The 25,799-nt window shown below is 51.7% G+C and overlaps 2 protein-coding genes across 9 annotated transcripts in view; one reads left to right on the top strand and one right to left on the bottom strand.

Moving 5' to 3' along the window:
- Ckap5 (cytoskeleton associated protein 5) overlaps positions 1–764 on the top strand; it is a 112,515-nt gene extending 111,751 nt beyond the window's left edge. For all 8 annotated transcript variants that reach the window (XM_087205045.1, XM_013074880.3, XM_021264218.2 and 5 more), the window contains one exon: positions 77–764. In XM_087205045.1, coding sequence (XP_087061171.1) covers positions 77–325 — 249 coding nt within the window. In that variant the 3' untranslated portion in view covers positions 326–764. The remainder of the gene's footprint in view (positions 1–76) is intronic.
- A 2,442-nt stretch (positions 765–3,206) lies between these two features.
- Positions 3,207–25,448, bottom strand: F2 (coagulation factor II, thrombin). The gene is made up of 16 exons (XM_004851904.3): positions 25,366–25,448; positions 17,746–17,796; positions 13,834–13,956; positions 13,537–13,700; positions 12,748–12,772; positions 12,499–12,549; positions 11,824–11,929; positions 11,617–11,753; positions 10,232–10,546; positions 9,647–9,751; positions 9,456–9,582; positions 9,142–9,309; positions 8,510–8,683; positions 8,242–8,423; positions 3,552–3,622; positions 3,207–3,450 (listed from the first exon to the last, which is right to left on the bottom strand). Exons 3-16 carry the CDS (start codon positions 13,910–13,912, stop codon positions 3,256–3,258), a joined length of 1,899 nt encoding a protein of 632 aa, XP_004851961.1. The 5' UTR covers positions 13,913–13,956; positions 17,746–17,796; positions 25,366–25,448; the 3' UTR covers positions 3,207–3,255.
- Positions 25,449–25,799: the final 351 nt, after the last annotated feature.

The raw sequence follows: 25,799 nt of genomic DNA, 5'->3' as shown, positions 1-25,799 counted from the left end.
CAGGCCAGCCCAGGGCAGCAGCCGGCCCTTGACCTGTTCCCCTGGGCTGAGACAATGTCCCCTCTTCTCTCCACAGCAAGACGACCGGCCTCCGCTGACCTCTTTGCTCTCCAAGCCCACGGTGCCCCCGGTGGCCTCCTCCACAGACATGCTGCACAGCAAGCTGTTCCAGCTGCGGGAGTCGCGTGAGCAGCACCAGCACTCGGAGCTGGATTCCAACCAGACCCACTCGGCGGGCACCATGACCTCCTCCTCCTCCTCCTCCACAACCAACATTGACGACTTGAAAAAAAGACTGGAGAGAATAAAGAGCAGTCGCAAATGAAGCTGTTGTCCAGGCCCCCTGCAGCTTTAGTTTACTAAACTAGAAGCCCTCATAGTGTGGAGCGGCCGCGCAGGCTGGGTATGCACAAAGTGGCTGTGGTACGGCACCAGCGGAGGCAGTGGCAGTGGCGTGTCCGTCCCCAGGTCCCCGCGCCCCACAGCCGTCTGTGGATTAGTTAGTGTACAGACTTGTAAACAGCTGCCCCTCAGCGCACACTAGTTTCCATGGTCTTTTTCTGTTCTTTTCTTTTCGACTGCTCATTTGTAAAATTGTCCTAATCTTTCCTAGCTCTTAACTGTTAGAACTCTTTAATAGTTTTCCTTTGAGTTTGTGATCTCTTCTCCCTGTACCCCTGAAGGGTCACTGAATTCTGTATGAATGCATGGCATGAGACCACTAATTTAAGAGTCTTTTATAAATAAAGTTTGCATTAACTATACCTGTCTCCCAGGGTGCTCCGTATCCTGGAGTACTGGGCCACTCTGTCACCTGACTGGGGACCGGGACACAGCCAGTTCAAGAACGGGCATCTGTGACGCCCTTGGAAAGGAAGGGACTCACCTCTCCTGCTTCCCACTGAGCTCTGGGGGAGCAGAGAACCCCTCCCACACACCGTCAGAGCTTCTGGTGCCGTCTTCCATTCAGCAGCCAGGGCTGCAAGCAGCTTGTAGACGACCTTCCACCGTGCAGCTCCAGTGCCCTGAGACAGCACCCATGGCCGGCCAGGCTGTGGTTCCCGCAGCACATCTGCAGGTGGGGCTCCTTCCCAGATGGAGTCCGGAGAAGGAAGATTTTTCCCACCTGGTTCCCTCCGTCTCTTTTGGTCTAGTAAGAGCCGCTTTGCTCTTGGTCTGCGTGAGGACTGCGGACCAAAGATTCACCTCTGGAGTAAAAGCCGCAGGCCCTCCCTCCCGAGAGCTCCACAGCCAGGACTGCAGGCTAAGAGGTTCTGACGCCGCAGGAGTCGCAGGGAAGCGTGACCCACACAGCACCTCCCCAGCCGGTGTCCAGGAGGACGGTGCAGAGCGGGCAGGCATCCTCTCAGTGTCCATCCCGGCCTCAGAGCCTGCCGCCTCTCACAGGGCACCGTGCAGTGAGTGTCCCGGCCAGGAAGGCGGTGTTTGTTGCTGTGGAAGGACCCAAGCTTGTGCACGGAGTTAGACCGCTAAGTGAAAACCGGGGCTGGCGATGTGGATGGGATGCAGTCTGTGGGACGCTGGGCCTGGTTCCTAGCAGGCCTGGGCACCAAGGCTTGTTCCAGATCCCTCCCCGTCTGCTTAAGGCTCCGTGTGGGAGTCACCACGAGCAGGCCCCACTCAACCAGAACCACGGAACAAGGACAGAGCTGAGTCCAGTCCTGCCTTCTGTGCCCTTGTGTGCTGAAGAGGGAAACGGGTTAAAGCTGACTCCTGTTAGTCCTTTCCTGCTCCAAAGCACGCCCTGCAGCTGAGGAGCCTGAGCTGGAAACGGTAACTGCATGGCATCCAAGACATCCAGCTTCAAGCCACGCCATCACCCTGTGACCCTCACCATCCCGGCTGCTGCTGGCTCTGGTACCGCCCAGTGGGGATGGAGCCATGGCACTGCACTCACAGGCCCACCAGGGCGCCCGCGGGTCAGAGCCGGGCTCTGGTCCTCTCAGTGGCCGCTGCCAACATGACCTTGAATGTGCTAGGCATGGGGGTTTAAATCTTGTTACTTTGGCAGGCGTGGTGGCACACACTTGTAATCCCAGTGCCTAGGAGGCTGAGGCAGGAGGACTGCTCTGAGTTTGAGGCCAGCCTGAACTACATAGCAAGACCTTGTCACAAAAAGAAAAAATCCCTGTGACTTTATGTTCTCTTGGGGGTTTTGTGTGTGTGGTGCTGGTGATTGAACCTAAGGCCTTCGCATTGAGCCCTAGCCTATTATTTTTTATTCTGAGAGAGGGTCTTGCTAAGTCATTAAATTGCCCAGGTTGGGCTCAAAGCTGGGATCCTGGGCCAGGGATTTACCTCAGTGGTTCTGCCGCCTGCCTCGAAAGCGCAAAGTCCCAAGTTTGATCGCCGGTACAAAAAACAAAAAAGATGGGATCCTGCCTCAGCCTCCCAGAGTCCTAGTATGCAGGTGTGTATCTCCACATCTGACATTTTAATTTGTCCAAACCCATTTACCCACCCCTAAGGGCCTATGTCCTGGAAAAAAAATTGCTGCAATCTGAAAATCTCTGTGTCAGGAGAATTCCAGGATTTGATGTTGCTGTGTTGCCTGCTGCGACTGGGAGAGGGGCGATAAGTAGGGAGCCTCGCCAGGGATTTAGCTCAGTGGTGCTGCCACGTGCCTCGCAAGTGCAAGGTCCTGAGTTCGGTCCCTGGTACCCTCCAAAAAAAAAAAAAAAAAAAACTTTGGGCCGGAGATTTAGCTCAGTGGTTCCGGCATCTGATGCGCAAGCGCTAGGTCCTGAGTTCGATCCCCAGTACAAAAAAAAAACCAGCCAAAAACTAGGCTGGGGATGTAGCTCAGTGGCACCGCGCCAGAGTTCGATCCCCAGTACCAAAAACAAAAAACTAAAGGTGAATAAAGAGCAAATGTGAGGTGACTTGGCCATGGTTACCTCTGCTAAGGTTGGAGCCAGAATCTGAAGGCCCTGACGGCTCCCGGGACTCGGCGCACCAAGTCCCTCCCCGGAGTCCGTCCGCTGCTCCAGGCCGACAGCAGGGCAGCCAGAGAGAGGCCTCGCGCCTCCTTCGGTACCGCTGGAGTTCTGAGCTCTGTGACCAGTCCAGCCGCTTCTCCAAGCCTCAGTTTACCCACCCTGCGTGCAGCCCACCCCCGCCCTCGCCCTCACCGTCCTGTCCCGCACACAGCCTGCTTCGGGCCACACAGCACTGGAGCCTGAGGCTCACCGACAGTCACTTTATTGGCACGGTGCTTTGAAGCCACAGAGATACTCATTGCGTGGGTTGGTGCCTGCGTCGGCGCGGTGAGACCGCCGTGGGAGCCGGCCCACCGAACCGCTCGATGACCTTCTGGATCCACTTCTTCAGGCGGAACACGTGTGTGTAGAAGCCGTATTTCCCGTCCCGGTCACAGCCCTCACCCCAGGAGACGATGCCCATTTGATACCAGCGGTTGTTAAAGGGGTTCTGCGGAGGAAAGGTGGGTTCCGGGAGAGTCGCGTCCAGCGCACTCCCCGCGTGGACCTGCCAGACAACTGGCTCTGCCCGGCCAGCCCCGGGAGATTTACCTTCATGACAAAGGGTCCCCCGCTGTCGCCTTCGCAAGCATCCCCTCGCTTTCCTTCCTCAGGCTTGAAACCTTGAGAGAGAAGAGCAGGCTCAGGACCCTCTCCCCTGCAAGAGCCAGCGCCCGGGGCACCCAGGACCCCCGTCCCAGGCGTCCGGTCCTTCAGCCAGTCTCATCGGCTCTTGGTCCCACGTCCAGCCATGAGGCCACAGCACACGCACCCTCCAGACCTTCCCAGTCTCCTACTCCTGCTCTGCCACCTACACTCCACTCTCCACCCAGCAGAGAGAATGGGTTTTTTGTTTTCCTTCCTGTACTGGGGCTTGAACGCAAGGCCTTTGCACTCAGCCTCATCCTCGGCCTTTTTATTTTTTAAGCCAGGATCTCACTAAGTTGCTAAATTGCCCAGGCTGGGCTCAAACTCACTGTCTTCCTACCATGGCCTCCCAGAGTGCCGGGATTACAAGTGTGTGCCACTGTGCCCGGCCAAGAATGACTTAGAAAGCAACTTAGAAAGGAAAGTAAAAAGGCTCTAGATCCCATGTGTATATGTACCAGTTCCTACAATGAATGCATTATTATTTCTTGTAAGCATGTACTAAAAAGGAAAGGAAGGGTAGGTTAGGTAGCTGAGGGTAAGGCCAGTTCCCTTTATGTAAAACTCCCTACATCACCCCTAGTCCAGAACAACATAAACAACTGAGAGGCGTGGTGCGGCATGTACTCCCAGCACTTGAGAGCCAAGGCAGGACATCAGTGAGCTGGAGACCAGCCTGGGCTGCACCGTTCAAGGCCAGCCTGTATTACAAAGTGAGACCTTGTCTCAAAACACTTTAAAAAAACAAAAACCCTAGCAAGCGTGAGTCACTGAGTTTGATTCCCGGACCAAATAAATAAATCAAACCCACAAAAGCCATACTGTCACCCTAACTAGAATAGAGGAAGACCCAAATGTCTAGTTGCTGTAGTGTATTTAATTCTACAACTTACACCAAAGCTTTTTGTAACGATGAGAATGGAAAAATACCTGCTTGATAGAAGAAACACGTGGAATCGAATTAGGAATCTTGAAAAAAAACCCTAAATCTATAAATAAATGGATGAAAACTAAATAGACTCATAGATAATGTAGGAACAAGAATAAAAAGACCTCAGCTAATAAAATTCTCCCCCTAAACCCAGCCACAAAACAGAAGAAAACTGTAAGTGAATTAAATATCCTCAAGCAAACCTGTACATGTGTAAAAACATCTTGAATCAGATCCAGAACTGAAAAACAAATGCGGAAACTGAATGTGGAAATAAGGACTGAGATGTATGGTGGATGTTGGGAAATGGGAAGAAAGTGCTCAAATGGGAAGGGGAACAGGGAGGAGGGAGGGAGGAAGGAAGGGAGCGACAAGAGAAGTGAAAATAGAAGGAAAAAATGGAAACAAAGCTTCTGTACATAGGGAGGGGAGAGGGCCTGAGGGGGAAATGGGATAACATAAAATTTTAAAGAAATTTTTAAATGCAGGCTGGGCATAGTGCCCACATCTGTCAACTCCGGCTATTTGGGTGGCTGAGGCAGAGAGAAGCGCCACCTTTAAGCTGTCCTGGGCAACTTAGACTCTGTCTCAGAAAAAACTAGACAAAATAATTATATATATATATATATATATCTCACAAATGAAGGTCTAATATCACTAGTACACAAAGAAGTCTTTAAAATTAATAGAAAAGCCAGGTGTGATGGCAATGTTTCTGATCCCAGCATTTGGGAAGGTGAGGCAGGAGGATTGCCATGAGTTCAAGGCCAGCCTGGACTACATAGTGAGACCCTGTCTCAAAAAACAAACTGAAGGGTCCGGGGATTTAGCTCAGTGGTTCCGCCACCTGCCTTGCAAGCACAAGGTCCTGAGTTCGATCCCTGGTACCAAAAAACACTATGTATATGTTTACACCTGACTTAGCAACACCACCTCACATCTCAGAGACCGACGAAGATACCAAACTGTGCCCAAGGGTATCCTTACAGTATACTTGGAACTGCACAATACTAGCAATCCAAGGGCCCACCCCGGGGAAATGGCTGAGTGGCCTACACTGCGTCCAAGGCCAGGCACTCGTAGTGCGGTGGCAGAGCGCCTGCCCTGAAGAGTGAGGTCCTAGCTTTGATCCCTGACACCAGAAGAAAAAGGAAAGAAACTTGCTACGCTCCATCCCCATCATGCAGGCCGCGTGCCTACCAAACTGTTTGAATGATAATGAGAAGAGAACAAAGTACAGAACGGTATCTGTACTGTTTCTCAGTGTGTAGAAAACAGGAATTAAAATATACAGTGTGAGCTCATTTCTGCAAAAAGAAAGAAGCCACAAAGTAAGGAGGCTGGTCCGTCCCAGGGCAAGGTTGGGGATGGCAGGGGAGGGACCGGAAGGGGACAGGATCGCTGGAAGGGAGGTGGTCACCTGTCTGGGAAGCACCTGACCCAGCAGGTCTGACTTCTACCACATTTTGCATATTTCAGAAGTTTTTAAAACATTAAAGGAGCAAAACTGAATACAATCAGAAACTAGTAAGCCCAATGATTTTAAATAAGTAGCACAAGCAAGGTAATTTTTTTTTTGGAACCGGGGATCGAACTCAAGACCTTGTGCTTTCGAGGCAGGCGGCAGCACCACTGAGCTAAACCCCTGGCCCTCCAAGGTAACTTGAACACACTATTTTGTCTATATACTCTCAGAGGAGTGACTACTTAGAAATGCTGAAATCAGCTGGGTGTGGGGCCTGTAATCCCAGCACTTAGGAGGCTGAAGCAAGAGGATGGCTGCAAGTTCGAAGCCAGCCTGGGCTACATAATGAGGCCAAGGCCAGTCTGAACTGTGCAGCGAGACCCTGTCTCAAAAAACCAAAGAAACAAGGGCCAGGGATTTAGCTCAGTGTCATCCTGCCCGCCTGGCAAGTACAAGGTTCTGAGTTTGATCCCTGTTACCAAAACTAAACAATAAGAACAAATGTGGAGCAGGGGAGTAGCTCAGTGGTAGAGCCTAGAAGTAGCATGCATGAATCCCTGGTTCAATCCCCAGCACCAAAAGTAAATACACTTTTTAAAAAGAATGGAAGAGGGCCGGGGATTTAGCTCAGTTGTTTCACTGCCTGCTGTGCAAGCACAAAGACTGGAGTTGGATCCCTGGTACCAAAAAAAAAAAAAAAAAATGGAAGAAAGTTCTTCCTTATAGTAAAAATGATACCTGCAGAAAGGACAGAATCAGGGCGCGTCCATTTGGTGGCCAGAACAGAAGGGTCTGCTGAGCGATGAAATTCGAATGCCAGGGATGGGCCAGCCTTCCCTGTCTGGAATCTGACCAGGAGGAAGCTCAGACACCAGGCCAGGGAGGCTGTGAGGGCACCGCCCTGGATCATCCTTGCCAGGTGTCAAGCTCAAGGAAGACGAAAGCTGGTGACTAAGTGTTAGGTGATGTGGGACTCGGGATTGCATCTTGATGAGAACATTGTTTCTCTTTTGTGATAAAGGATTTTAGTGGCATAATTGGCAAAAATTTCAAATGAGGTCTACAGATTAGATAACATTATTGTACCATTATCGACTTTGTGGTTATGTGAGAGAACATCTTTGCAGCCAGTGGGATGGTGTGCACCTGTCATCCCGGCGCTCAGGAGACTGAGGCAGGAGGATCACCATGAGTTTGAGCCCAACCTGCACTACCCAGTGATTTCAAGTCCAGCCTGAACTACATAGTGAGACCCTGTCTCAGAAAGCCAAGAAAAATAAAGAATATCTTTGGTTCTTTGGGAAATATTGAACTATTAGGTTAAAAAAACACATACACTCTACTCTCAAGCTGTGTGTGTGCAAGTGTGTGTATCACACGCCCAGAAAAGGGGAAATCTGGAGGAGAGTATACAGGAATCCTTTGTATTATTTGTGCAACTTTTTGTGAATCTGAATTTACTATAAAAATTTTAAAAGGTCAGGCTGAGGATGTAGCTCAGTGGTACAGTATTTGCCTAACAAATCCAAGGTCCTGGGTTCAAATCCCCAGCACCACAAAAAAAGAAAAGCCCCTGTCCCTCCCTCCCTGCAGTACTCTGTCCGCTCCTCCACAGCACAGCAGGGTCTGTGGCCTACCAGTGTTTGTTGACGCCCCCACCTCCTAGGAAGGAAGTTCGGCTGCCTGAGTCTCCCTTGTATACCCTGGAAAGCTGCCTAGGACATAGTAGGCGCTCAATAAATATTTGCCGAATGGGTGAATGTTTGGCTTTTTCCTACCCATGACCTCTTTCCCCCACCTCCAAGTACTGGGGTTGAAACCAGGGTGTGCTAAGCTACATCCCAGCCCTTTTCAAAATTTTACTTTGAAAAAAAAATTATTTTGAGATAGGTTCTCACGCACTTGCCCAGTCCAGCCTCAAACTTGCAATCCTCTTGCCTCAGCCTCCTGAGGAGCTGGCATTACAGGAGTGTGCCACCTCACCAGCCCACACATACCGGACACTGAGTGGGCAGCTGCCGAACCAGACACTTCGTGTGCACTCTTCTAAGCGCCTGGCACTGAGCTCCCGAGAACTTCAGCAACCCGCCCGAAGCCACCGGGCTTGCAAGTGCTGCCCCGCACCCCGGCTGGTGCCTGAATGTCTCCAGCCCTCCGCGCCCCGTCCCTGTGTCCCCAGGTGCATGCCACAGACTTGCCAGCACAGAACATGTTGTCAGTGATGCGGATCCGAGTGGACGACCTGCAGGTGGGCCGGTCCACGATGGGCAGGTTCACCAGCTGCAGCACGCTGGGCTGCACCTCGCCAGCGCTGCTCTTCCACACCTCGCGCAGGTTGCCCCAGCCCGTCACCCGGCCTTTGTAGCCAGCCTGGAGCAGACTGCGGGGAGGCCGGGGACAGAGACAGTGAGCGCCAGCGCCAGCGCCGGCCTGGCGCCCACCTGCCTGTCCAGGCGAAGGACCCACCTGACCACCGTCTGTTTGTCGGGCAGGCACACCGGGTGGATGTAGTCGCTGAAGGGCACGGGGCGCTTGAGCTTGAGCAGGGCGATGTCGCGGTCCAGGTTCTCCCGCCAGTTGTACCGGGGGTGGATGAAGATCTTCTCCAGCATGGAGATCTTCTCCATGTTGCGCTCGTACCTGCGGAGACCAGAGGCTGCGGGCGGGAAGGGGCTGGGACGCAGGGCCATGGGGAGGCACCTCCCCTGGCAGCCGCTGGGCAGCTTCCTCCCATCCCAAAGCCACACAGGGCTTTGGGGCCAGGCAGGCAGGGACAAGGACAGGCACAGAGGTTGCTCATCCTGGATGAACTCACCACTGTTGCTTTTTTGTGAGACAGGGTCTCGCTGCCTAGTTCAGGTTGGCCCTGCGCTCACTATGTAGCCCAGGCTGGCCTCGAACTCTCGGTGATCCTCCTGCCTCAGCCTCCCCAGTGCTGGGACTACAGGCACGCACCACCATGGCCGGCGTAGTCACTATGTGAAGCGACAACCCCCGGGGGCAGGCCTGATGTCTGGAGGAGGCTGGGGACAGAGCAGGCCAAGAGGACTTTTCCCTGGGGACAGCTGGACGGCCTTTCGCGCCGCCGCCGCCCGCACCTGCTTCGGGAGTGCTTGCCGATGCGCAGCAGGAGGTCGTTCTCGGTGAAGTTCTTGTCCCAGGGCGGGTACAGGACGCAGTGCGCGGCCGTGAGCGCCCAGCGGTCGCTGATGAGGCTGGCCCCGCACAGCAGCTCCTGGGGAGTCTTCCGGAAGAGCATCACCTGCCTGGGCAGCGGAGCAGCGGGCGGCTAAGGACTGGCCCACAGCCGGGCGTGCTGGTCCCGGCTGGAATCCTAGCCCTCAGGAGGCTGAGGCAGGAAGCCCCCAGCATCCCCCGCAGGGCCCGAGCTGGGCCCCGGCACGGCACGCACCACGGGGCAACGCCCGTCTCGGCGTCCCAGCCCTCCACGATGCGCCCGTCGATGTAGGAGTCCAGGAGCTGCGCTTCCGTCTTGTCCTTCACTCGCTTCTTCTCGAACAGCGGCCGCAGCCCACAGTCTGCAGAGCAAGCAGGTGAGGGCCGCCCGCCGCCCACCCGCACCCCCGCCGCCCCGAGCCTCACCGGCCTCCCCCAGGCCGAAGGTCTGCTCTTCGAAGAAGGTCTGGAAGTCCTCTGTCGTCGTGCGGCCCCCGATGGCCTCCTCCACCGCCTCCTCCACCGCCTCCTCTGCGGAGACCGGGCGCTGCTGGGGCCGGGTTGGGCACTGCTGGCCAGCACCCCAGACCCCCAGACCCTTCTGCCCTTAGAGGACACTGGGTACTGAGGTTAAGAGAGCACACAGGCTGGGTACGGTGGCGCACGCCTGTAATCTCAACACTCAGGAGGCTGAGGCAGGAGAATTGCCACGAGTTCAAGCCCAGCCTGGGGAAACTGTAGACTTAGTGAGACCCTGCCTTAAAATAAAAACTAAAATGGGGATGTAGATCAGTGTGAAGGTCCTGGGTTCAATCTCCAGCACAGAAAAAACTGCACGCGTACCCGGTGATGAGGGCACCACTCGAGGAGGCCTCAGTTACCCATCTCTAAAACGGGCACAGGGCCGACCCGCGCGTTTCTGTGGAGCTGTGATGAATGCAAGCACTGCCATGCGGACAAGGGGCTGTGGCCCTGTCCCTGCATCCCGGACCCTGCATCCCTGCCGCTCACCACAGTAGTTGAGGTCGCAGTACTGGATGTGGCTGGACTCGCCGGCCACAAAGCACCAGGCGCCTTCCTCGTCCTTGTTGGGGTTGCGACAGAAGTTCTCCTCCAGTTTCACCTCCGGGCTGAAGTCCTTGTCCTGGCTCAGGGACCTGGCCTGCTCACTGGCCCAGGGCAGGCAGGGGGACCCCTTTGATGTCACCGCCAGGCGCCCCTGGTACTGCCGGCCACGCTGGGGTACGCAGTCCGCCAGTGAAGAGGACACGTCCGGCCTGGAGCCACCGCTGCGGGGTGTCATCTCCACGGTGAAGCGGGCCTCGCCTGGGTGAGGACCAGGGCCCAGTGGGTGGGGCGGCCGGGGAACCGCAGGGGAGGTAAGGCCCCTGTCTGCTGTGCGCCCTCGGGCAGTGAGCAACCTCTCTGAGCTTTGGTTACCCAACTCTCAATGCGCTTCAAGCCAAACACACAGCCTGTCGTTGAGCATGTGAGAGGCCTGAGAGGATAACCAGGCCCGGGCTCCCGGGCCACCTCACTCTGCCCCTAGTGACTGCCTGGAGTGGGGTTTTCCCTTTGTTTGAGCTTTGGGGGTTGTTTGTTTGTTTTGGTGCCACACCCCCAACTCTTATTTACTCTGCAGCAGGCTCTGAGGCTGTAAACTACTCGGGCTGGGCTCAAACTTGTGATCCTTCTGTCTCAGCCTCCCAGAGTGCTGGGATGAGAGCTGTGTACCCCCATGCCTGGCTCTGGAAGGTTGCTTTTGTTTTTGTTTTCCATTTTTGTTTCATTTTAAGAATTCGAAGTGCTATGTGGTGGGATGCAGACACACCTCTAATCCCAATATTCAGAAGGCTGAGGCCAGTCTGAGCAATTTAGCAAGACTATGTCTCAAGACAAAAGGGCTTGGAGGTTTAGCTGGCGTAGTAGAGCCCTTGCTTTGAACCCACATTCAGTCCAGTGCTGGGAAGGAAAAACAACAACCACCACAAAGAGGGTCGTGTGCTTTTACAGAAGGCAGCAGGAGGTTGCTGGGGTCTGCGGAGGATGCCCGTGTGGACAGGAAGTGCGCTTCGGCAGGCCTGCATACACACCATCCGTGTGCGTGTAGGAGGGCCCCTAACTGCTTCAAGACCATTCCCAGGGTGGAACAAGGGGTCCATAGAGAACAAAGAATACCAATGGCTGTTTAACGGGTTGAACTACTGGTCCGAATTCTTTCTGTTGTTTTGTTTGGAGACAGGGTCTTGCCATAGTTCAGGCTTGCCTGGAACTCACAGCGACCCTCCTGCCTCAGCCTCCAGAGTGCTGGGTTTCCAGCCTCCCGGGCTGTCAGGCCCATTCACCCCAGCTCTGGCGGTGACCCTGGGCCTGGGCCCGACCCCGGGCCCGCTCACCGCACACGGGCACGCTGCACTCCTCCCTGCGCACGGTGGGGTCCGTGGTGTAGCACCAGGGGCCCGTGGTGCTGCCGTCGGGGTTGCGGCAGAAGTTCTCCAGCAGGTCGGCGCCGGGGTGGGTGGTGTGGTTCACCCTGGAAGGGGACACGGCTCAGCAGGGGCTGCGCTCCGCTGCCCGCGGTGCCCACGCCACCCCAGACTCACTCAGGCCTGTGCGGGTAGCGACTGCTCCAGAGCTGGCACTCGATGCCCGACCGGGTGGCGTTCACGGTCCCACGGTAGTTCATGCCCAGGCCCTTGGCGCAGTGACCTGCGGAGACCCGAGCCCGAGCCTGTCTCCTCCTCCTCGCCACGCTCCTCGAGGGCACCGCCCTCAGCCGCTTCACAGCGGTCATCAGAAAGTCCGTCACTGGGTGCCACTGCGTGCCGGGCACCGCGCCGGGCACTAAGGCCATCGCGGTGGCCCAGACGGCCCGTCAAGGGCTCCACACTGCACAGAGCCTGTTCGGTGGCTCCTCGGGGGTGGCAGAGTGCAAAGTGGCCCCGGGCTCCCTGTCCCTCTCTTAGCCCCTGGGGCCCAGGGCCTTTGCCTGTGCCGCTTCCCCTGGGGGTGCCCCCTTCACCCCTCTGCACCCCACAAGTCCTGGGACCCATGGCTGAAGGCAGGCGCCCTCCGACCTCCGCCTCACATGCATGTCCGAGTCCCTGTTTCCTGCGGGACTGAGCTTCAAGCAAGGACCACACTGGATTCGCCCCGAGTCCCCGCCCCTTGGCACGGGGCCTGGGACGCAGGAGGAACACCGCCGGCCACACCCCCAGCCAGCCCTGCCTCCCCTCAGAGGCTGCCTGCGTCCTTCCGCCCGTCTGTCTGCTCCTCACCATCCAGACACTCCATGAGGGTCTCCCGGGGCTTCCGCACGGACTCGCACGCTGGAAGAGAACGCGGACGCCGTGGGTGGGAGGGAAGGGTGCTGGGTGACATCAGAAAGAGGGCGACAGACCCGGGGGATGGGGGTCGAGGGAGGGAGGCGAGGATGGGGGGGCCGGGCTCCCCGGAAGCGCCTGAGCCTCCCACTTCCTGCCGGCCAGGCCTCCCTCCTGGGCGCCCCCTCCCTCTCCCATACTCACCTGTGTACTTGGCCCAGAATACATCCTGGAAAACAAAGGCTCGGATGAGCCTGACAGGATAGTGTTTTGGGTTTTTAATTTTTTGAGTCAGGGTCTCGCTGTGTAGCTCAGGCTGGCCTCGAACTCCCAGTGACTGCCCTGCCTCAGGCTCCCGAGTGCTGGGATGACCAGCATGTGTCACCGGCCGGCTCAGGATGGTGTTTTGTCTCTTTGCAGTGCCCCTCACCCCCTCGCTGGGGGCATCTGGGGGTTTAGGGAGGAGCCTCCTACTTTTGCTTCCCAAGGAGATGTGTGTGGAGGAGGGTCCCCCCACTGGCTGGCTCCCCTGCGCTGGGGGAGGCAAGAGAAGGGGCTGGGGGCAAGTGAAGGCCATGCCCAGGGCTGCAGCCTCACCAGGTGCCACCCTAAGGGTAGCACTGAAGTGGCACAAAGGCTTCCACCAGCACCAGGCGGCCCGAGGCCCAGCGCAGGCAGACACTGCAGCTGAGGGCCCCGATGTCACAGAGCCTCAGCAGATCTGGCACAGTGTGTGACCCCAGCCAGGTGTCGGGACCCCAAGGGAGGCTGAGGGGCCCCTGTCTTGCTGGCCCAGGGACCTGGGGCTCAGGGGAGAAGTTACAGAGAAGGAAACCAGGTGTGGTAGCACATGACTGTAATCCTGGCACTCAGAGGCTGAGGCAGGAGGATCCCAAGTTCCAGCCCAGCCTGGGCAACTCAGGGACTTAGCGAAGCCCTGTCTCAAAATAAAAACAAAACCTGAGGGCAGGGGCGTCGCTGTCCCATGCTCACCGTGGCGCTGGACGACTCCAGGGCCTCAAAGGCCTCCTCGTAGCTGCACTGCTCCTCCACGCACTCGCGCTCCAGGTTGCCCCTGCGTAGCTCCTCCAGGAAGCCGCTGTTGGCCCTGCGCGTCCGCTGCAGCAGCGACTTTGCGCGATTCGGGGCCAGGAACACTGCAGGGAGTCGCAGCAGTCGGGCAGGGTGGCTGCCCAGAGCTGCATGGGGTGCGTGGAGTGCGAAGCCCCCTCCCAGGTCTGGGGCAGGGGCAGCCAGGGCCCCCTCCAGCCCGCTCCCAGCCGTCCTCACCGTCCTGGCCAACTGCGAGGCTGAGCAGGGCCGCCAGGGCCAGGCAGCCCGGCCGCTGCAGGCCTCCGACGTGCACCATGGCACAAGGGTGTCCTGCTGGGCTCCTGGGACGTTCTGAGCCTGCTGAGTTAATGTTGAACCAACATGAAGAAATCAGTGGACAGGGACAGGTCAACGGGTCAGGGCTGTGGGGACAAGCATCCCCCCCACCATCAGGAAGACAGGCCCTCCTGGGGCCCGGGAGGGACAGTCTCAGGGAGGAGGCCACAGGGAAGGGGCCACCGCCTCTGCCCCTCTGCTCCCTCCCTGACATGTGGGGCCACGGCACTTCACAGGCTCCAACCAACCCAAAAAACACCATTGGATGCTTTTATGTGTGCTAGTCTCAGTCTCCCACTCTGCAGGACTGTTGGGAGGACTAAGGGAGATTAGGAATGTCAAGCCCCAGACATATGTTAAGTGTTTAATAGTCAACAGATTGAACTGGGCGTGGTACCCTGTAATCCCAGCATGTGGGAGGCTGAGGCAGGAGGATTTCGAGTTCAAGGCCTGCCTGGGCTACATAGTGAGTTCAAGGCCAGCTGGAACTACATAGTGAGACCCTGTCTCCAAAAAAAGAAAGCTGTCCCCTTGCCCAAAGAAGTCTGGGCACAGGCACACACTGGACCCAGCCTCTCAGCCGATGACGGTTGCCTCCTTCTCCTCCTTCCTGGATGGCCCTGCGAAGTGTTTGTGAGGTGGCCTGTAGGAGGAGTCACGTCCAGGGCCTCTGGGCCTGCGCCTGTCCTCACCCATCCCTGCCCCAATCCTGCCTCCGTGACAGGGTGACAGGGCCTCTTTGTCCCAGGCCAGCCTAGTAGCTTCGGGGCCCAGCTGTGCCCACCCCTCCTCCACTTCCTATTTGCAAGGTAAATATTAGCCCTGTTGTGCGTGGGACAGAGGGACAAAGAGCAGGAGCCCAGGCCGCCACTGGCTCCTGCCTCCATCTGTCCCCAGGGCTGGCTGTGTGGTGTCATGTGCGGCCTGGGGATGAGAGCGATGGCAGAAACCTGAGGACCAGGACTCCCACCCGTCAGTTTAATTCCCCAGTGGTCCACTTCCTATACAGTTTTATGATTATGTATAATATGTAAATTTCAAAATGCATAGGGGCCCAGGATTTAGCTCAGTGGTGCCGCTGTCTGCCTCAAAAGCTAAAGTCCTGAGTTCCATCCCTGGTACCAAAAAAAAAATGCATACATATATTTTAAAATTGAAGGGCCGGGGATTTAGCTCAGTGGTTTCAGCACCTGCCGCACAAGGGCAAGGTCCCGAGTTTGAGCCCCGGTACAAAAAAAAAAAAAAAAATTGAAGTTTCATTGATGTAATGTTCACAAATTCCACCCCCCCTTTTTTGAACTCGGGACCTTGTGCTTTCGAGGCAGGTGGCAGAACCACTGAGCTAAATCCCCGCCCTCCCCCCTTTTTCTTTTGAGACAAGCTCTTGCTATGTAGCTCAGGCTGGCTGTGAACTTACAGAGGCCTAGCCTGGCCTCCAACTGAAGGCAATCCTCCTGCCTCAGCCTCCCGAGTGCTGGGAATGCTGGGAATATAGGCATGAGCCACCACACCTGGCCCCTTCTTTTTTGTTGTTGTCTTTTTTTTGGGGCGGTGGTCTTTTTTTTGTACTGGATCGAACTTGAGACCTTGCGCTTGCAAGGCAGGGGGCGGCACCACTGAGCTAAATACTCGGCCCTGGTTTTTTTGTTTTTTGGTGTTTTTTTGGTACCAGGGATCAAACTCGGGTCCTTGTGCTTGCGAGGCAGGCAGCAGAACCACGGAGCTAAATCCCTGGCCCATAAGTCTTTTTTTTTGGTACTGGGGTTCGAACTTGGGACCTTGCGCTTACAAAGCAGGCATCGGAACCACTGAGTTAAATCCTGGGCCTGTTTTTTGGTGTTTTGAGACAGAGTCTCACTGTGTAAGTCAGGTTGGCCTCAAACTCACTGCATTGCCCAGGCTGGCCTTGAACTTTCGGCAATCCTCCTGTCTCAGCCTCCCAAGTGCTAGGATAACAGGTGTGCACAACTATGCCCAGTCACAAATCCTAATTATATAACTACAAATCTCTCCTGCACACCTGTGTGACCACCCTTTGCAGCATAGTCCTAAGTTACCTATTTTACCTACTAGTAGCAAGAATCAGTCTATTTTGGATTTTTTTTCTAATTTTTTTTTTTTTGGTACTGGGGATCGAACTTGGGACCTTGTGCTTTTGAGGCAGTCAGCGGAACCACTGAGCTAAATCCCTGGCCCAATTTTGTTTGTTTGTTTTGAGACAGGGTCTGACTATGCAGCCCAGGCTGGTCTCAAACTCGCAGTGATTCTTCTGCCTCAGCCTTCTGAGTACTGGGATGACAGGTGTGAGCCACCACACCTGGCTCAAGGGATCAGTATTGCCTACATTTGAGCTTCACAGAAATAGGACAGCAGGGACGGGTTGTTTGTGTCTCTCTGTCCTTGGCCAGTGTGTCTCTGGATCCATCCATGCTGTGTGTCAGAGGCCTGTCCTTTGTGACCCTTGGCGACATTAGCACATCCTCTGTTCACCTGCTGCCCAGCGCTGCCATGCATTTCCAGTTTCGGGTACTTTAACAAGTGCTGCCATGAATGACCACAAATGTGTCTTGATGTAAAGGGGCTGATGTTCCTGTTGGGTAGAAGCCCAGGAGGGGTTTTCTGAGTCATGAGGTAGGGACATGGCTGGCATAAGTAACAATGACAAAGAACCGTGCCAAGGTGGTACTGGTTTATGCTGTTGGCAGCAGGCTCAGAGTTCCAGGCTGTGCCCTCAACCATGCTCTGTATTCTTTTTCTTCTTCTGGAGAGACAGTCTTAAAGCAATCAAAGTAATACAAGATTCATCTGCTTTCCAGTGTCCATTAGTACATGCTCAACTTAACCTCAGCTGTCTTTTGGGTTTTTTGTGGGTTTTTTGGTACTGGGGATCAAACTTGGGACCTTGCATTTGCAAGGGAGGTGGCGGAACCTCTGAGCTAAATCCCTGGCCCAACCTCAGCTGTCTTAAGTTTTCCCTAGAACCTGCAATATGCAGTCATGCCTGAGTGCAGCCTTTCTCCTTTGTGCTCGCAGAGGAGGCCGATTAGGCCTCAGTTCTCCTCTGGTTTCCTACGCCTCCATTTTACTGAGACCCAGATAGGCTCAGAAACCTGCCAGGCTCACACAGCCTGGAGTACCAGTCCCAGAAAGCACCCAGGCCTTCAGACACAAAGCCTGTGTCCCCTGAACTATATTCCTATCCCTTGTCTTAACCTCTTGAGGCCTGCAAGACCTGACCTGGTGCTCAGCCTGGGCAATTTAACATGAACCTGTCACAAAATACAAAAACAGCCAGGCATGGTGACAAATGCCTGTAATCCTAGCACGCGGGAAGCTGAGGCAGGAGGATTGCCATGAGTTTGAGGCCAGCATGGGCTACATAGTGAGTTCAAGACCAGCCTGGACCTCCTGGTACACCAAGACTGAGATTGCCGAAGGGTCGTTAAAAAAAAAAAAAAAAAAGCCCTACAGGCCAGTGCCAAAGAACTGGCAGCTGAGCCAAGTAGGCAGAAACTTCTCATCCCCAATAAACTGAAGAGGTAGGATCCTGCAACAGATTCAAAACCCAAAAAGTAGCTATACCCGGAAGATACCACTCCTCTGAGTTGTCATTTCCTGAGGGTTCTGAATATTGGCAATAAAGCTACTCGCCATAAGCAATTTACAAGCATCAACTCAGGAATCAAACTTAAAATAAAAAATAAAAATAGAAAATAAGAAGACACATAAACAAGATGCAACCTCCATAGACTTTCAGCTCACCAAAGGCAAACCCTGGGGCCAATGAAGTGGAACCATCCAAAAGCCACCCACCTGGACTCTGAAGTGGCAACAGCAGCAGCAGCAAAGCAGATGAACTAGGCTCTAGAAGAAAATCAAACCAGAAATAATTTCCCAGATAATTACAGAGATGGTAACTAGAATGAAAGATACCAATTAAAAAAATAGAGCTCAGAAATGTGATGGAAGCCATGAACACTCAGCATAGGAAAGAAATGGAATCCATGAAATAGATTCAAACAGATATCCAGAAGATTAAAAATTCCATTTAGGGGGCTGAGGATTTAGCTCAGTGGTTCCGCCGCCTGCCTCTCAAGCGCAAGGTCCTGAGTTTGATCCCTGGTACCACACACACAAAAAAGTCTTCCCCAAGGCATATAAAAGTCAAGATTCCAGAAATATACCACATAAGGATAGAATATTAAAAGCTGTTAGTGGGCTGGGGATTTAGTTCAGTGGTTCTGCCACCTGCCTCAGAACTGCAAGGTCCCGAGTTCAATCCCCAGTACCCCCCCAACCCCCGCCAAAAAAAGCTGTTAGAGAAAAGAAACAAATCACCTAAAAAGGAAAGCCCATCAGAATCATAGCAGACTTCTCAACACAAGTCAAGGAGAGCTTGGAGTGAAGTATTTCAAGCCCTAAAGGAAAACAACCTCCAACTCAGATTGAGGTACCCTGCAAAACTATCATTCAAAACTGATGGAGAGGCCCAGGGATTTAGCTCAGTGGCACCATGCCTGCCTCACAAGCACAAGGTCCTGAGTTCAATCCCCAGTACAAAAAACAAACAAAAAAAACAGATGGAGAAATAACATACTACCATGACAAAGAACACCTGAAGAAATTCATGACCACCAAACCAGTACTCCAAAGTGTTCTGCTGGCTATTCTAGAAAGAGGCAAAAAGGATTAGAACTCCACAAACCTCAACAGAATGAATCCACCAGGCAAGGCAAGAAATTAAACAGAAAAGGAAAGAAGGGGCTGTGTGTGAGCCTTCAGGTCTGGTAGCAGGGACAGGACTATGGACAGGAAGCAAGACACGGCCCTTCAGGCCCTTTGTCCTCGACTGTTGTGCCAAGGACGTGATGTTATTTTTCTATAAACTTTCAGTGAAGTCTTGTTAGAACCATTTCAGACCCGATGAGTCACAGTGTGAGAAATGTATGTGAATTTAAGGCCTTAAAGCTAGTCCTAATTAAAAAAAAAAAAAAAAAAGAAAGAAAAGGAAAGAAGGAAGCCAACAGCAGGAAAATAACATGACAGAGCTAAGACAATACGTATCAGTTATAACCATCAATGTTAATGGTCTCAACTCACCAGTCAAAAGAAACAGACTGGCAGAATGGATCAAGAAGCAAGATCCAACAATATTCTTCATACAAGAAACACATTTAATTCAAAAACAAATTCACAGACTGAAAGTCAAGGGATGGAAAACAATATTTCATGTGACAGGAAACCAGAAAAAAGCAGGGGTAGCTATTCTATTTATAGACAAAGTGGATTTCAAGCCAAGACTGATTAAGAGACAAAAAGAAAGTAACTAAATCCTGGTAAAGGAACAATCCAAGAGGAAGAGATAACAATCCTAAATATATGTATACCAGGACTGGGGATTTAGCTCAATGGCACCATGCCTGCCTTGCAAGTGCAAGGACCTGAGTTTGATCCCTGGTACCAAACCAAATAGCACCATACCGAACTATAGAAAACAAATATTAACGGACATGAAAAATCTTATAAGCACTAATACCCAATACGCCACTGTCACATATAGACAGATCAACTAGACAAAAAAATCAACAATGAAATATTAGAATTGAACCAAACTTCTGAACAAATGGACTTAGTAGATGTCTACAGAGTGTTCCACCCCACAACATCAGAATACACATTCTTCTCAGCTGCACACAGGTCATTCTCCAAAAGAGACCACATGCTAGCTCATAGAACTTGCTTAAGTAAATGCAAAGGAATTGAAATAATCCCATGCACATTATCAGACCATAGTGCAATGAAATTGGAAATCAGTGGCAGAAGAAATCACAAGAATTTCATAAACACATGGAAATTACATAACACCCTCCTGAACAACCAATGGGTCACAGATGAAATTAAAGAAGACAGGGCCAGGGATTTAGCTCAGTGGTGCTGCATCTGCCTTGCAAGTGCAAGGTCCTGAGTTTGCTCCCTGGTACAAAAATAAATAAATAAATAAATAAATAAATAAATAATAAGAAATCAGACAATTTCTACAATTAAATGATAATGACAATACAACATACCAGAACTTATGGGATGCAATGAAAGCAATCCTATGAGGGAAATTTATAGCGGTGAATTCCCCTATCAGGAAAACAGAGTGGGCTCAAATAAACAACCTAATGTTGAACCTCAAGTCTCTAGAAAGAGAAGAACAAGTCAAGCCCAAAGCTCGTATGAGGGAGGAAATTATAAAAATCAGATCAGGGGCCAGGGATTTAGCTCAGTGGTTCCGCTGCCTGCCCTGCAAGAGCAAGGACCCGAGTTCGATCCCTGGTACCAAAATAAATAAATAAATAAATAAATAAATAAATATCAGAGCAGAAATTAATGCAATGGAAACTAAGAAAATAATACAAAGAATCAATGAATCAAAGAATTGGTTCTTTGAAAGATTAAATAAAATTGACAAATCCTTAGCCAACCTTATCAACAAGAGGAAAGAAAAGACTCAAGTCCATGCAATTAGAAATGAAAAGGATGAAATCACAACAGACCCTGGAGAGCTCCAGAGGGTCATCACTACCTACTTCGAGAATCTGTACTCTAATAAGATAGAAAACACAGAACGGACAGATTCCTAGATACACATGAATTAACAAAACTGAATCAAAAAGATATAGAAATTCTACATGAACCAATATCAGCCAATGAAACTGAATATGTAATTTAAAAACTACCAACAAAGAAAAGCCCTGGCCTTGATGGATTCACTACTGAATTCTTTTTTTTTTTGTACCGGGGATCAAACTCGGGACCTTGCACTTGCCAGACAGGTGGCAGAACCACTGAGCTAAATCCCCAGCCCTCACTGCTGAATTCTACAAGAAATTTTGAGAAGGGCTGGGGATTTAGCTCAGTGGTTCTGCCGCCTGCCTCGCAAGCGCAAGGTCCCAAGTTCGATCCCCAGTACCAAAAAAAACCAAAACAAAATACACTATATTAACAGAGCCAAGGACAAAAACTATATGATCCTCTCAACAGATGCAGAAAAAGTGTTTGACAAGGTCCAACACCCATTCGTGATAAAAATCCTACAGAACATTGTTATAGAAGGTCTTTATCTCAATCTGATATAAGCCATCTATGACAAACCAACAGCCAACATCATAATAAATGGACAAAAATTGAAAGCTTTCACTCTAAAATCAGGAACAAGACAAGAATGTCCACTGTCACCACTCTTATTCAATATAGTTCTGTAAACATTAGCCAGAGCAATTAGACAAGAGAAAGAAATAAAAGGAATAAGGATAGGAAAAGAAGAAGTTAAGTTATCATTATTTGCGGATGACATGATATTCTACATAGAAGACCCCAAAAATTCCACCAAAAGACTTTTAGGTTTGATAACCAAATTCAGTGGGGTAGCTGGATATAAAGTCTACACTCAAAAGTCAATAGCTGCTGGGGATTTAGCTCAGTGGTTCCAGTGCCTGCCTTGCAAGCACAAGGTCCTGAGTTCAATCCCCGGTACCCGCCCCCCGAAGATTAAAAAAAAAAAAAAGTCAATAGCTTCCCTGTACACAAATAACAGACTCACGGTGAGAGAAATTAGAGAAACAATCCCTTTCACAATAGCATCCAAAAAAATTAAATACCTAGGAATCAATCTAACAAAGGAAGTAAAAGACATTGAAAACTACAGTACTCTGAAAACTACAGTACTCTGAAAAAGGAGACTGAAGAGGATATCAGAAAATAGAAAGATATCTCTTGTTCTTGGATAGGAAGAACCAATATAGTGAAAATGGCCATACTTCCAAAATTGTTATACAGATTCAATCCAATCCCAGAAGAGACCTAGAATAGCAAAGGCAATTCTGGGCAACAAATGCAAAGCAGGAGGTATCACAATCCCTGGCTTTAAATAATACTACAAAGCTACAGTGATAAAAACAGGATGGTACTGGCAAAAGAACAGACCTGAGGATCACTGGAACAGACTAGAGGATGCAGAAACAACTCCAGGCACGCTCAACCACCTTATATTTGACAAAGGAGCCAAACACTTTCACTGGAAGAAAGTTAGCCTCTTTAATAAATGGTGCTTGAAAAACTGGCTTTCCACATGCCAAAGATTGAAACTAGACCCCTATCTTTCACCACACACTAACCTATAATCAAAATGGATCAGGGGCCGGGGATTTAGCTCAGTGGTTTCGCCACCTGCTGCGCAAGCACAAGGACCCAAGTTCGATCCCTGGTACCAAAAAAAAAAAAAATGGATCAAAGATCTAAATATTAAAACAGAAACACTACATCTGCTGGAAAAGAGAATAGGTAGAATGCTTGAGAACATAGGAGTAGGCAAAGACTTCATGAACAAAAACCAGACTGCATGGGAAATACTACAAAGAATTAACAACTGGGACCTCATTTTATTAAAAAGCTTTTGGGCTGGGTGTGGTGTCACATGCCTGTAATCCCAGCACTTGGGAGGCTGAGGCAGGAGGATCACTTAGAGTTTGAGGCCAGCCTGAACTACACAGGGAGACGTGCCTCAAAAAAACCAAAAAGCTTTTGCACAATAAGAGAAACCACCAACAGAGTGAAAAGACAACCCACATAATGGGAACAAATGTTTACCAGCTGTTCAGATAAAGGACTATTATCTAGAATATATAAAGAACTCAAAAGAAAAATCAGACCACCCAATTTTAAAGACCCAATGCAAAAATGGGCATCTGAAATAAAAAGACACTTCTCAGATAAAGAATTAGAAACAGCTATCGAGAAATCAACCAGTAACAAATGCTGGAGGGCTGTGGGGAAAAAGGGACCCTTCTCCACTCTCTGTGGGAGTGTAGACTGCTGCAACCACTGTGAAAATCAGTGTGGAGATTCCTCTAAAAACTAAAACTAGGTCCCATTTGACCCAGCTATACCTCTTTCTGGTATCTTCCAAAATGAATTAAAAGCATCATATCACAGCAATAGATGCACACCCATGTTTATAGCAGCACAGTTTGTAATAGCTACATTTTGGAAACAGCCCAGATGCCCATCAACTGACGAGTGGATAAAGATGTGAGGGTCAGGGATTTAGCTTAGTGGTGCCACCACCTGCCTGGGAAGCGCAAGGTCCTGAGTTCGATCCCTGGTACAAAAAAAATACAATGGAGTACTACTCTGCCATAAAGAAGGATGAGCTTCAGACATTTCTAGCTAAATGGATGGACCTTGAGACCATACTCTTAAGTGAAATAAATCAGACACACATGTTTAAATACCACATTGTTTTTCCGGTGTGAGAAACTGAATGTGGAAATAAGGACTGAGATGTATGGTGGACGTTGGGAAATGGGAAGAAAGTGTTCAAATGGGAAGGAGAACAGGGAGGAGGGAGGGAGAAAGGAAGGGAGGGACAAGAGAAAAAGTGAAAATAGAAGGAAAAATGGAAACAAAGCTTCTGTACATTGGGAAGGGAGGGGGCTTGAGGGGGGAAAGGGATAAAATAAAACTTACTAATTAAAACAAAAAGACCATGGGCCAGGGATTTAGCTCAGTGGTTCTGCTGCCTGCCTTGAAAGCGCAAGGCCCCAAGTTTGAGCCCCAGTACCAAAAAAAAAAAGACCAGCCTGGACTACATACCAAGGCCCTGTCTCAAAACTAAATAAACGGCTCAGTGGTGCTACCGCCTGCCTTGCAAGCGCAAGGTCCTGAGTTTGATCACTGGTAGCAAAAAAAAAACAAGAACAAAAAACTAAGCAAACAAACAAACATCCACTAGGAGTGTGTAGCTCAGTGGTAGAATGCTTGCCTAACATATACAAGGCCCTGGGTTTGATCCCCAGTATTACAAAAGAAAAAAGAAAAAAAAAGTGCATTTCTCTCTAGTAAAAATCTTTTTTTTAAGAAGAAAAACTTAATAGGTGTCATGGTACAGACCTGTAATCCCAGCATTTGGGAGGCTGAGGCAGGAGGATCACCACAAGTTGTAGGCCAGTCTGGGCTATGTAGTGAGTTCAGCGACAAGCTGGACTACAGAGTGGGACCCTGTCTCACCTCAAAAACAACAAAATAAGGAGAGTCAAGAGTCAGCAGGCCTGGGCTCCTGCCTGGCTCCTCAGTGGCGACTTGTGTCTGGGTTTCTGCCCCCTTGTCTGTCCTGTGAGGTGGGTGGGCGCTGTGCCACCCGTTCTTGTCAGCCATGCATGTGGCCAGAGCAGTCCCAGGTCCCCAGCCTTTGGTGTTTGCTTTCTCTTCTCAGGGTCCCCAGGATGTCCTTCTTGGGACATGGGGCAGGGTGAGCACCAGATTAAGGCCTGGGCATGGCTGCAGGGTCCATGGCCTCCCCCACACCCTGAAGCATCCCCACTTCCCACACAGGTCCTTATCAAGCTAGGAATGTGTCCCCAGGATGCTGAGTGAAGCCTGAGTCCAGAGCTGGGTGTGGTGGCACATCTGTCATCCCAGCACTTGGGAGGCTGAGGCAGGAGGATCTTTATAAATTCAAGGCCAGCTTGGGCTGCATAGTGACTTCAAGTCTAGCCTGAACTACATAGCCAGACTCTGTCTCAGAAAACAACACAAAAGCCTGGTTGGAACGGTGTGCTGAGGAAGGAATTGAGGAAGGGTGCGGTATGCTCCAAGAAACTGACCTGGCTGACAAGACTCATCTCAGCAGCTGGATTCCAGGCTTTGGGTGGTTCGGGCCTCCTCCCTGAAGAGCCCCCCTTATTTCTTGCAGTCCTCACTCTCTGAGGTGATTTCAGACTTTGGTTCTGCCCAGAATTTATTCACATTGGCTGGGCTGCTGGCTTAATGTCAGAGGCAAACCAGATGTGGGCCGCTTGTGACTCGTGACCAAATTCTGCTAAGTCAAAGATGACCCCTGCTGAATCCTGGCCACACCCTGCACTGATCCTGGGGCCTTGGCTGGTGTCTCGCTCTCTCCAGACCTCAGTTTCTTCCATGTGAATCAGGAGGTGCAGCACCTACTTTGCGAGACAGCAGAAAGCTGAAACAAGTGCTAATCCTAGCACTAGAGGCTGAGGGAGGAGGATTTCAAGTTTGAGCCCAGCTTGGGCTACATGAAGACCCTGCCTCAAAATACAAACCCCATAGCTGCTTCCTGTCTCACCTCCAGCTATCCCGCAAAGCAACCCAGGTGGCTTCCAACCCTTCTCCTCTTGGCTCATAGCTACTTGCCATGTTTCAGCCTTCCAGACAGCGACAGTGGCAAACCATGTCCCGGTGCTGGCTCAGTGACACAGGCTTTGCAGGTCTCTTACCCGCCCGAATGCAGATTTTCCTCTCTGGCTCCAGGAAGGAAGGGCTGGTGGTCCCCAGTGCGGCCTCCTCTGCTCCTGCCCACCTCCTTTCTGTACCCACTTCAGGCTGCCTACTGCAACCTCACAGGGGCAAAAACAAGACCGAACTCACCTGGGCTGGAGGACACAGTCCTGTCCCTTTCTGGTCCCGGAGAGCAGTGCACTCGACCTCCTCACACAATGCCCTCCACCCTTGGCTCTTGCGTGGCCACCCTGGGCTTTGCCCCAGCTGTCCCCCCTCCAGACAGCTGTTCCCCAGATGTGCATTGCTCACTCTCCAGGTCCCGTCCCGTCACCCTCTGTAGAATTGTGTTTCCAGGGTTACCCACACCCCAAGACCCCCCTCCCTGCGGCCTGCCCAGCTGCCAAGTGACCGGCGTGCAGGGGGCAGCACAGGGCTGGGCCAGAACCCAGCTCAGGGCAGCTTCGCCAGCAGGGCTCGAACCCCACTGCTCCAAGCTCCAGGCTCGGTGGGAGACGGAAAGCCTTGGTCCCCATTTCCTGATCCGAAGGAAAGGTGACAACGCTGCCTCCAGGGCTGCAGAG

Source organism: Heterocephalus glaber, unplaced genomic scaffold, assembly GCF_053883595.1.
Source record: "Heterocephalus glaber isolate CG9 unplaced genomic scaffold, H.glaber_assembly_v1.0 deba00000594, whole genome shotgun sequence".
In the NCBI taxonomy this organism is placed as follows: domain Eukaryota; kingdom Metazoa; phylum Chordata; class Mammalia; order Rodentia; family Bathyergidae; genus Heterocephalus; species Heterocephalus glaber.
The sequence above is the reverse complement of the archived record's forward strand: the minus strand, read 5'-3'. Positions and strand labels throughout refer to the sequence as shown.

Coding starts and splice junctions, on each gene's coding strand:
- F2 (XM_004851904.3), bottom strand. CDS start 13,912: ATGGTGCACGTCGGAGGCCTGCAGCGGCCGGGCTGCCTGGCCCTGGCG. Junction 9,583..9,646: donor CTTCGGCCTGGGGGAGGCCG/GTGAGGCTCGGG, acceptor CTTGCTCTGCAG/ACTGTGGGCTGCGGCCGCTG. Junction 3,623..8,241: donor TGACAACATGTTCTGTGCTG/GCAAGTCTGTGG, acceptor TTCTCTCTCAAG/GTTTCAAGCCTGAGGAAGGA.